This window comes from Triticum urartu, chromosome 1A (genome assembly GCF_056163025.1).
Source record: "Triticum urartu cultivar PI428250 chromosome 1A, HENAU_Tu73, whole genome shotgun sequence".
NCBI lineage: Eukaryota > Viridiplantae > Streptophyta > Magnoliopsida > Poales > Poaceae > Triticum > Triticum urartu.
In genome coordinates this window covers 542,164,792-542,176,287 of record NC_141873.1, presented here as the reverse complement: position 1 = coordinate 542,176,287, position 11,496 = coordinate 542,164,792, and the positions used below count along the sequence as shown (strand labels likewise).

The following is an 11,496-nucleotide window of genomic DNA, read 5'->3' as shown; positions in this document are numbered from 1 at the left end:
TGAATCAAGTTCAAGAATTTCGAAAAGAAGGTTCACGAATTTGAAAAAAAAAAGTTATTTTGAAAAAGTTGCAAATTTAAAAAAAAAGGCAATTTAACAAATGTTCAGCAAAACGAGGGACGCCTGGTCCCGTTGACGATGCGCCAGGCCGTGGACCGTTGCAAAACGAGGACGCTGCTGTTTTGGCAGTTGATTTTCTCGGTCGCCCTGGCTTTGATCACCAATGCAAAGTCAGCCCTCTCCGGCCACAGCGCTGGTTTTTTACTCCCTCTCGCTTACCGTCGACCTGTAGCCCCTTGATCACTTCACAACGTTTTCCAGATACCACATTGGCCCAATTTTGAAACCAGCGGACACGCGCGCAGAGCCTTCATTTCGGCCGCCTTCTCCAAGAAAAAACAATCCATCTTCTATCCCCGCTTGCACTGCAAGCTGGCCTTAATTACTCGCCGATGACTCCAGCACCAGCAGTATATATACAGGTCTCAGCCTCACCTTCGTTCCTCACCAAAATCTAGCAACGAACTACAAAGCAGAAACAGCGACAAAGATCCATCTTTCTCTTCTTCTAGCGTCAAGGATGGCTACCGCCGGGAAGGTGATCAAGTGCAAAGGTTTGTTTCTGCGATAGCATGCAGTTAGTTTCATCGGATTTTGGTTGATGTTTCGAGGATGGAGATCTCAGTTGCATGGTTGATTGCTTGCAGCGGCGGTGGCATGGGAGGCCGGGAAGCCGCTGTCGATCGAGGAGGTGGAGGTGGCGCCGCCGCAGGCCATGGAGGTGCGCGTCAAGATCCTCTACACCGCCCTCTGCCACACTGACGTCTACTTCTGGGAAGCCAAGGTATCCCACTTGGGTTTGTGTTTTCCTATTGGGTATATTGTGATGTATCAGTGGGCAGTGGCTAATTAAATTTTGTGATGTTCTGCTTGGATTTGTGCAGGGCCAAACTCCAGTTTTCCCTAGGATCTTGGGCCATGAAGCTGGAGGGTATATTTTTTTTCTTGAAAAGAAGAAATACCCAGGCCTCTGCATCAATCGATGCATACAACCATATTATTAAACAAAAATGTAACAAGGTCATAAGGTCCAAAGATGCTCATAAACTGAGCAGTAGTCGAAAGTAAATAAATCTGGAAAGCGCCACACCTGGCGATATAAGACTGAAAAGTGTCACATCCGGTGATATAAAAATAAGCTACGATGCCTACACATCTAGCCTATTATTAGCTCGCCACCCAAATCGGCTGAAGATAGCCTACCGTCTCACAATGGTTGCACCCAATAACCAAAGGCTCCCTGAAATCCACATGAGTTAGTAAAGACCATATACGGATCTAAGCTGTAGCTCCGTAGATAATCTGCAAATAATTAGTGAATTGTGTCCCATTAAAAATCATATAATTTCTAGTGTTTCATATAGCCCAAAATAATGCACATAATCCTATCCGAATATGTTTAGCTAAGTGTACGTCCACTCCATTAAGCCACGTCCCAAATAACGTGTTTATGCTTCTCGGAGGTTGAACATTAAAGGCTATATGAATTGATCACCATAATAATTGTGAGGACATTCGAGAAAGAGGTGTTTAATCATTTTTTTATCACAAAAACAACACCTAGAGTTACCAACCCAATTCCTTTTTGCCAAGTTATCTTTGGTTAGAATAATCTCTTTATGGACAAACCACATAAATATTTTAATACGAAGCGGAACTTTAATCCTCCAAATATGCAATGACCTCGACAATGGCCCGGAGTCATATCAATTAGGTCAGAATACATGGATTTCACTGAGAAGATTCCATTCATAGTTAACTTCCAGCGAATTGTATTCGCCTGATCAGATAGGTGAACCTGCATCAACCTACGAATCAGGTGCAACCAAGCATTCCAACGTTCCCATACTAGGGATCTCCTAAATTGGATATTAAGATGTATCGAATTTAATACTGCGGCAACATAATCCCTCTTACGTTGCACAATATCGAGTTTATGTTTTAAATTGCTTATATATTTTACGATATTTGATGTTTTTGAGTGATTATTTTTGCATTAGATTCAAAATTTTGCCTAGTTTCTGTTTGTGCCATTAGTTTTCAAATTTGAATGATTTAAATATGTATTTGTTCAAATTTGCTTCAAACCCTAGATTATGAATAATTTGAGTTTAAAAATAGTTTTAATTTAATTCTTTTTGCTCCTAGTCACATGTCAGATTGTTGTCACAGTAAGATTTATTTGGTTATTTTTAGAATAATTTAAATTAGGATTTTTAATTAAAACAGTACTACTTTGCTTATATAGTTGTTTTTATATATTAAAAAGTAATTATTTTTGCCACTTTAATAGAACGTGACTCTGGCTTGGTTAACCTTAGTTGTGACTCTGGTTGGGACGGTGCTAGCAGATATAGTCGACGGTAGGTTTGGATGGACACCATGTTGTAGTATGCTTCTGTTGGACACCATCAAACTCTACCGCCCCCCCACGCGTATCGTCATTTCAGTTTTGAAAAAAAAAGAAATGATAAAAACTTCAAAAAAAATCATTCGAGATGTAGTTATGTTACTACATCTACTAGTTAGGAAAATTAAAAAGCATAAACTTCGACATGTTTTGCAAAAAAGTGTTATGAAAAAGTAAAACGGCTATAACTTTTGCATACAATGTCAAAATGTTCAGCATGAAAATCCTTTTCCGATTTCGACCGCCATAGCCAGTTTTGCAAATTTTTAGAATTCTCAAATTCTGAAAGGAAAAAAAGTTATCCTTAAATTTAAGTTTTTTTGAATTTTTTATCAAGCTATGGTCAAACTGTGGTCAAACTATGGTCGAACTACTTATTCAAGAAATATTAGTGTTACTAATGAATTATTGTTTTTTAGAATAATAGTTTCAAACTCAAACGGTGCTTCATGCTCAAGTTCAACTCCTAAGGACTAATAGGATTGACAGCATACTATTGTCAGGAAAACAGCAAGTGCAGACTTGGAAACTAGGGAGAATAAAACTCGAAAGTTAAGCGTACTTAGACTGGGGTAATGTGAGGATGGATGACCAACTAGGAAGTTAGACGATTTGAAATGAGTGGAACATACTTGAATGGTGATGAGGGTGATTAGAGATTAAATTTTCAAATAATTCAGAAATTTGAAAATCAAAAAAATTCAGAAAAACAAATTTTGAAAAAAAAATCCTTTAATCCCGGTTGGTGTTACCAACCGTAAGGTGGAGCTTCATAAATCGGCCACGTGGAGCTCCTTTAGTCCCGGTTCATAAGCAAACCGGGACTAAAGGGTTTGGGCTTTAGTCCCGGTTCCGGAACCGGGACTAAAGGCCCGTTTTCTACTAGTGCCTAGCCATGTATCCTCCCAAAATCAAGTAGTATTACCATTACCAGCTAGGAAATTCACTCGTTAGAAAAAAGTTGCTTTCGTCCTCATTAATCCCTCCTAGAATGGTGAGTCCGTTGGCCTAGCGGTGACTTGGGCCAAAGTCTTAGAGTGTAAGTATTTATTCCGTAAGATTTGTATCCAATACCGATGGGCTCAGTAGATATTATGTATAGCCACTTGCTAAGAAGACATCTATTTTTAACCAGCTGGAGGGTATATATGCATCCTCTCTGTCTCTGTCTTGTTCTGTTTCAGTTTCGTAGGTTGGAGGAAGAATCTTAAATCATAAATCATACGTAGTTTATTCTCTCTGGCTTATAATTAAGTAATTATAGTCATCCTGAACACTGATCTTCATAGTTTATCTTTTCTGGCATCTCTTTTCACCAAGTAGCTTCTTTGTCGCAGCATCGTCGAGAGCGTCGGAGAAGGCGTGATTGAGCTTGTGCCGGGTGACCATGTCCTCCCGGTGTTCACCGGCGAGTGTAAGGACTGTGCCCACTGCAAGTCAGAGGAGAGCAACCTTTGTGATCTCCTCAGGCCCGTGGATCGTGGCGTGATGATCGGCGATGGGCAGTCTCGCTTCACCATCAACGGGAAGCCGATTTTCCACTTTGCCGGGACCTCCACCTTCAGCGAGTACATCGTCATCCATGTCGGTTGCCTCGCGAAGATCAACCCCGAGGCGCCCCTCGACAAAGTTTGTGTTCTCAGCTGTGGCATCTCTACTGGTAAGACTGATATAATAGCTCGTCATGCCATTTTTCCAAATCAAGCACAATGGTTTAGGATGCCTCGATTAGTTGCTGAGTTCATTTTCTCTTCAGGACTTGGCGCCACGCTCAATGTCGCAAAACCAAAAAAGGGTTCCACGGTGGCGATTTTCGGTCTTGGAGCTGTAGGACTTGCTGTGAGTAACGTTCCAGGATGTTAATCTTCCACGACATATTTTTACAGGCTGGAGAGAATTATGCGCTATAGCCATTAATAATGACTATGCTTTTCACATGAGCAGGCCATGGAAGGGGCCAGGATGGCTGGTGCATCAAGGATCATTGGTGTGGATTTGAACCCTGCAAAATACGAACACGGTACAATAGTCTGAAAACAAGGATGTCTTGGCTAATGTTTTTGGATTGATAGAACACTGAACCTAACAACATGATGTACTACATTATTTTTTAGCTAAGGAATTTGGATGCACAGACTTTGTGAACCCAAAGGACCACACTAAGCCCGTGCAAGAGGTCTGTTCATGTCCCTCGGTAAATATTTTTCCCTTGGTTCAATCTTCAGATATGATAAGACTCACTGTGCAATGATGCTCTCCAGGTGCTTGTCGAGATGACCAATGGCGGAGTCGACCGCGCGGTTGAGTGCACTGGCGACATCGACGCCATGATCGCCGCCTTCGAATGTGTCCATGATGTACGTAGCTCGCACTATACCTACTATAAATAAATTAGAGGTAAATACACCAATGATGCTTGAACTTGCCATGGATATGCAGTTTAGTGTCTGAACTTGTAAAATACATTGAACTGATTCCATAACTTGGCATGGACGTGCATATACGGTTCAAATGACGTTTGTATACGTCCGCGACGCTGATGAGGCGTGCCAACATGGCATGGCACCCGTTGTCAATGACTGGACAATGGAGACAAGGGTGTGTGGCCTGTTTTTTTTCTTTTGCAAAAACCCCTCCAAAATTATTTTTCGTACAATAAGGCCCTTATAGAAAAACTGGCAAATTTTTTGCTTCATGATGATTCATAACCTTGCGCTACAATTATTTTTCATACTATAATTATAAAATAATAAAAACTAGCGCCGTGGTGGTTAGAAAGGGCGACCTACTAGTCAAGTGCATGCTGGGCTAGCCAATAGACCACTTCACATTTGCTGCTTCATGATGATTCATAACCTTTATAAACTAGGCGGAACAACATAAATAAAGGGATTTTTTGCGAAGTATAAATAAAAGAAATTTAATGAACCAGCAAAAATAGTACCAACTATATGACTCGAACATCCGACCAAAGCTTATAGACCAGGTACAGATGCCATTCCAACCAATGAGTTCTCATGTATCAAAAGTACAAGTAATATATATGACTGTCTAACAAACATAATTTCAAAAGAATGTAAAAATCTTCATGTCATTAAAAAATCACATGTTATTTTAAGACATGCTCATTCAATTGAAAATATTTATGAATGATAAACATGTTTATATGATTCAAGTATTATTCATATGAGGATCCGCAATCTAAGGGCGCACTAGGCTTGTATTTTTTTTTTAGAAAACACACAGTTTTTACTTAAAGCATTTAACACATTTATATACTACGTGAATATTTTATTCAGAATGTGGAAACTTTAAAATTATATGAGAATTTATTTACATGTATGAACATTTGTAAAACCAATATAATATTTTATTAAAAGGCAAACATTTTTTCAAATGATAAGATATAATCTTAATTTCATAATTTTATTATGTGTATTTTTGTTAAATTATTGCATTGGTATTTTATGAAATTATATGAAATTTTTAATGTAATTTGTTTTAAATATATGTCTATTGTTTGTAACAAATGATTATACTTTACGTATTTTTTACAAAATTTTGAAATAAGAAAACTGAGCCACGCCATGGTCTAATTTAGTGAGAGGGGCTTGTTATGTTATAAACCTAAATTTATCATTTTTACCATTCGATGTCGTCAGTTGGAGTGGTATGTGCGTCGGCTCTATAGCCCCTGGTTGTAGGTTCAAATAAACAGGGCTATATTGCTGGAATAAATTTTTTAATTTATGTTGTTCAGCTTTATATATGTATACTGTATGAATCCTTTTATGACGCTAAATTTGAGCCGGCCTACTGGCTAGCCACACTCACTTGCGCGTGTCAGGTTGCTGTCTTGAACCCCGTACGCATTTTTAATTATTAATATATTTTTTATAATTTATCTTTGCAAGGAAAAAGTATTCTAGAGGGTTCTCTGAAAAAAACCAGGCCACACACCCTGTCCCTGACAGTGAGTCCCATGCCATGATGGCGCGATCGTCAGCGTCGCGGACATATAGAAACGAATTTGAACCGTATATGCACGTCTATGCCAAGTTAGGGAACCAGTTTAATGTATTTTGCAAGTTCAGGCATTAAAGTGCACATTCCTGGCAAGTTCAAGCACCAGTGATGTATTTACCTCAATAAATTATGTACTCCAAATCACAGGTTCTGCTTTAGAAGAGTTTAGACTGAATGTTGCAATCTGGTGGATGCAAGGGTGGGGCGTGGCTGTGCTGGTGGGCGTGCCGCACAAGGAGGCGGTGTTCAAGACCCACCCAGTGAACTTCCTCAACGAGAAGACCTTGAAAGGCACCTTGTTCGGCAACTACAAGCCATGCACCGACCTCCCCAAAGTCGTGGAGATGTACATGAGGAAGGAGCTGGACCTGGAGAAGTTCATCACACATAGTGTGCCCTTCTCGGAAATCAACATGGCGTTCGACCTCATGCTCAAGGGGGAGGGCCTGCGCTGCATCATGAGGATGGACCAGTAGATCGCCGCCTCTCATCATTCATCAATGTGTCTCGCTGATTTGGTGCTTGAGAAGCAAACGACAAAATAGAAGTTTGAAATCCCCCCTTGGATAATAATGTACTTGTCCCGATATGTGTTCATCTCTATGGTCTCAGAGAGACGAATGGGTCTTTGTTTTGTGTTTTGTCTGAGTGTGCCGTCTACAGCTTAAAGTTAGCATGTACTCCATCCGTTTCTAAATACTAGGTATTTGCCCGTGGGTTGCTACGGTGTATAAATATTCTAATACGGCCATAATTCCGTATTATATGATTGTGTAAATAAATATTACCAAATTCTTTCATGATTTTTTTGCAATCACTTATTGACTTGCCAAATAGAATATAGTTTATTTGGTAAGTCCATAAAAGATGAGACACTCTGCCTGGCAGGAAAAGGAACGTTGTTCATTTTTAATTTAAATAATCACTCATTAACTTGTCAAATACTCCCTCCATTAGTTTCAAAAAAAATACTCCCTCCATTTCTAAATACTCATTTTGCTTTGTAGCGAAATCTCTAAAAGGTCTTATATTTAAGAACGGAGGAAGTAGAATATAGTTTATTTGGTAAGTAAATAAAAGATGAGACAATTAAGAAGGTTTTCAAGGAATGATCATCAGGAAAAATATGGAATGTTGGACGAAACACTCCGCCTGGCAGGAAAAGGAACACTCTTCTTTTCTTTTCTTTTTTAAAATAGGACAATGCATGTGTGTTGCAATGTGATATAAATAGTCTAGTATATTAGCTTGTGATTTGCATGTTCAAATTAATGTGATTGTGTAAACAAATGTTTATCAAATCCCACCCGTGATTTACCTTATGTTTTCATGAGACGTTTGGTTAGTAAATTAAAGTGAAATTGGTTTAGAAGGTAAGTAAATCAAGGTGATTGATTATTATTTGTGAAAGATTGGACGAAAAGGTGGTGGGAAGAAATGTGAAACTGGAATTTTACATTCTTTTTAAGTAGTAGAGATAGAGATTTTAAAAATAGGACAATGTTCATGTGCTGCAACGGGATATAAATATTCTAGCATGTTAGCTTGTAATTTACACACCCATATTAATGTGATTGTGTAAATAAAGGTTTATCAAATCCTGCCTTTGATTTACCTTAGGTTTTGATGTGAAGTTTGGTAAATAAATTAAAGTGGAATTGGTTCAGAAGATAAGTAAATCAAGGTGGTTGATTATCATATGGGGAAGGTTGAATGAATAGGTGGTGGGAAGAAAGGAGAAACAGGAACTTTACGTTCTTTTTAAGTAGTAGAGATAGAGATAGAGATTTAAAAGAATAGGACAATGTCCATGTGTTGCAACGGGATATAAATATTCTAGCGCGTTAGCTTGTGATATACCCACCCATATTAATGTGATTGTGTAAATAAAGGTTTATCAATCATGTCCGTGATTTACCTTATGTTTTGATTAGAATTTTGGTAAGTAAATTAAAATGAAATTGGTTCAAAAGATAAGTAAATTAAGATGATTGATTATCATATGGGGAAGCTTGAACGAAGAGGTGGTGGAAAGAAAGGAGAAACAGGAACCTTACGTTCTCTTTGTTGGAAATATTAGCACTTTTCCGATTAGACTAATCCACGAGTAAACAGTAAGCATGGCATAAAACGTGTGCATCTCATAGCTATACCTAAGCATACTAGCACATATAGAACATAGAAGCGAACCATCTATGAGCAGGACATATACGACTAGTACAAGTACGAGTAAACGAGGGATGAACAGATCATACCCTCCGGTTGGCCAGGCCAATGCGGCTGCCGCAGCAGCAGCCTCGGCGGCGTTCGTGGCCTTCTTCTTAGCGGCGGCGGCGGCGGTCATGGTGTCGATGCAGAGGTAGTAGTGGAAGAAGAGGCAGCGGAGCTAGGGACGGATCGGGAGCAGTCGCGTCGAGACGCTTCCCAAAAACCTTATGCCGTTCTCCCGGGCAGGATCTCGAACGACAAGGTTCCAGAGGAACCTACTCTCCCGACCAGCTGTGCACGCGGTCGTCAGGATGGGGTCGCCGGATACACAACACAGAGTGAGGAACAATAGATGACGGCTAGGTTACGCGAGAGGGAGTGAGTGAACCGAACTAGGTCACTCCACTGGCCAGAGCCTTCTTAGGCGGAGGCCCACGACCGAGTCGACGCACTCGGGTCGCACACCCGCTCGGCTCGGCTCATTCCCGCAACCCGCGTCGCGTCGAGGCGAGGCGGGCGGCGACGGAGGAGAAGGAGCGCGCGTGTACCACTCCTCTTTCCAAGCTCCCAATGGCAAGTGGTAGAGCAGCCCTTATAAAGGGGTCTCAGCTCTCCTCAACTAGCAAGGTGGGACTAAACTTCTCACCACCTGCCATCTCATACATGGGCCTCAAGATTAATCAGGGATTAGTGTCTGATATGGGCCTAAGCCCATCCATAATCCAACAATCCCCCACCAGATCTCGAGGCATATAAGTTTGTCAACTATTCCAAACAATGTTTGATATACCAGAATTTTCAGTGGAGACTGTTAAGTTGAACTTCCACCTAGAGCAACAAGATTCGACTTCTTCACAACTTAACAATGGACTATGCCTTGAATTGTCAGTTTAGCGTGCAGAAGTTTCGCCTATTGTCAGCTGATACGTGGCTGCCGAAGGCTAAACCCCACGGGTGGCGCTTATTAGTCATACTCCGTACCTTCTCATGAGCTTACTAGAGATTACCCTATCTCATAGACTGTGACCAGCAGACTAGGACCGCCTTGTGGCTCACAGCGATAAACGTGTTCTGGGTTGGTAGTGTATCCCCCACAGAAACGATTGCTCCTGAATAGGAGAAGACGTTTAGGGAGGCAATCACAATATTTTTGGGAGCAGTTTTGAGTGTGATTGGAGATAAGTTGGTTGACGTATATATTTATATGGAGTTGTCAAAAACTTGTTTAGGAGGAGGGCGCCATTGACGCTTTCCATGAGTGGCTGGCCGTGCATGGCCTTCTCCCTGACAACCACGATGACTGATCATGCTAAGGTAAGATCATGTCAGGAAACTATTTCCCGTTTTCCTTTTATTTTTTGCCTTTACTATGAAGCATCTGTGAAGCCCGTGTTTCACTTCCTGTGCTGTAACATGCGATCTAATCTAACCACTTGCTTGATTGTTGTGGTTGTAGCCTACTTGCTTGCTTGCTTGTTGGTACTGGCTCGATTTGCAGGCTTCAATGGCAGACGGAAGAGAAAGACGGTAATCAGTTTTGGACGCTTCATTCATGATGCACGGTAACCAATTCTTTCATAAGTGCGCCGGAGCGAATAATATTCAAATGAGAACACGATACTTTCTTGCTATATCCATGCATGGTAAAGGTATGTCCTATTTCTACTAAATAAGAATTTTGCATTCTGTTGTATCAAAATGTATACTTTAAAATGTCTCTTTTTTGGCGGGAAGTATACTTTAAAATGTCAGTTCTCTTCTCGGAAAAAGAGAGAGTTATCTGCTAATTACCAGATATGAATCATGTAGTTCTTACACAAAATTTACCAGAAGAAAGTTGACTTTACTTGGTTGATTTTTCTTGTCTATTGTAATCGATCCTGTATTCAGCGATTGATATACTAATATTTTATGCTCGTTCAGAGTAGTAATGCAGAGCTAGATATTTTTGGTTGACCTGCCAAAGCAATTGTATACCAGTCATAGTTATACTCATGTGACCTTTACCCCTAAACTAAATATTTTCTTCTGTGCATAATAGGGAGCTTTATTGTTCACTGAAGCTTGCTTTTGTTTGAGAGCATGATAAAAGAGCTTGCTATGGTACGGTCCGAAGAAGTGCTTGACTGACTTGGAAGTCTACATGGATAAACAATTTATTCATTTATAATTCAGCTTTACTTTTATATTGTTTTCACGAACAAAAATGTGTTGGTCTTTCATGTTCTTATTTTGTTAAACACGCTATTTTTTGGGAGGTGGTGGTGCTGAGGGGAGGGGGGAGCAATGCATATGTACGGGGCAAGTTTGGATTATTTCAAAGTGTTTCATCCTTTTCTTTGATAATTGTTCTGAGCAAGTGGCTACTGAGGTTAAAAGAATTCTGGATATAACAAAAGAAGTTTTTGAACCAAAGTATTTGGGTCTTCCTGTGCCGGAAGGAAGGATGCATAAAGGGAGATTTGAAACTCTCCAAGATAGCCTTAGGAAGAGGCTGGTAGATTGGAGTGAGCAGTACATGTCTACAGGTAACAAGGAAATTTTAATAAAATCGGTTGCCCAGGCTATTCCCACCTATGTTATGAGTGTTTTCAAATTACCTGCTCCGGTATGTGATGATCTGACACGTATGATGAGACAATATTGATGGGCAATTGATAAAGGGAGGACGAAGATGGTCTGACTCAGTTGGGATAAAATGCGTCTTCCAAAGTCCAATGGAGGCATGGGGTTTAGAGATATGCGTGCGTTTAACCAGGCCATGTTACCTAAACAGGCATGGAGGTTGATCG

The 11,496-nt window shown here is 40.3% G+C and overlaps 1 protein-coding gene across 2 annotated transcripts; it reads left to right on the top strand.

Annotated features, from left to right (window-relative positions):
- The first annotated feature begins 574 nt into the window (after positions 1 to 574).
- On the top strand, positions 575 to 6,972 carry LOC147992406 (alcohol dehydrogenase 3-like). 2 transcript variants are annotated; one of them, XM_087530037.1, is made up of 10 exons: positions 575 to 614; positions 708 to 844; positions 945 to 991; positions 3,808 to 4,130; positions 4,227 to 4,309; positions 4,415 to 4,490; positions 4,585 to 4,646; positions 4,732 to 4,827; position 5,068; positions 6,695 to 6,972. In XM_087530037.1, the coding sequence occupies exons 1-10, from the start codon at positions 581 to 583 to the stop codon at positions 6,970 to 6,972; spliced, it is 1,137 nt and encodes a 378-aa protein (XP_087386163.1). In that variant the 5' UTR covers positions 575 to 580. The 2 variants fall into 2 exon arrangements, with proteins under 2 accessions (XP_087386163.1, XP_087386157.1); XM_087530031.1 differs by having other exon boundaries at positions 581 to 614; positions 4,585 to 4,637.
- The last annotated feature ends 4,524 nt before the right edge of the window (positions 6,973 to 11,496 follow it).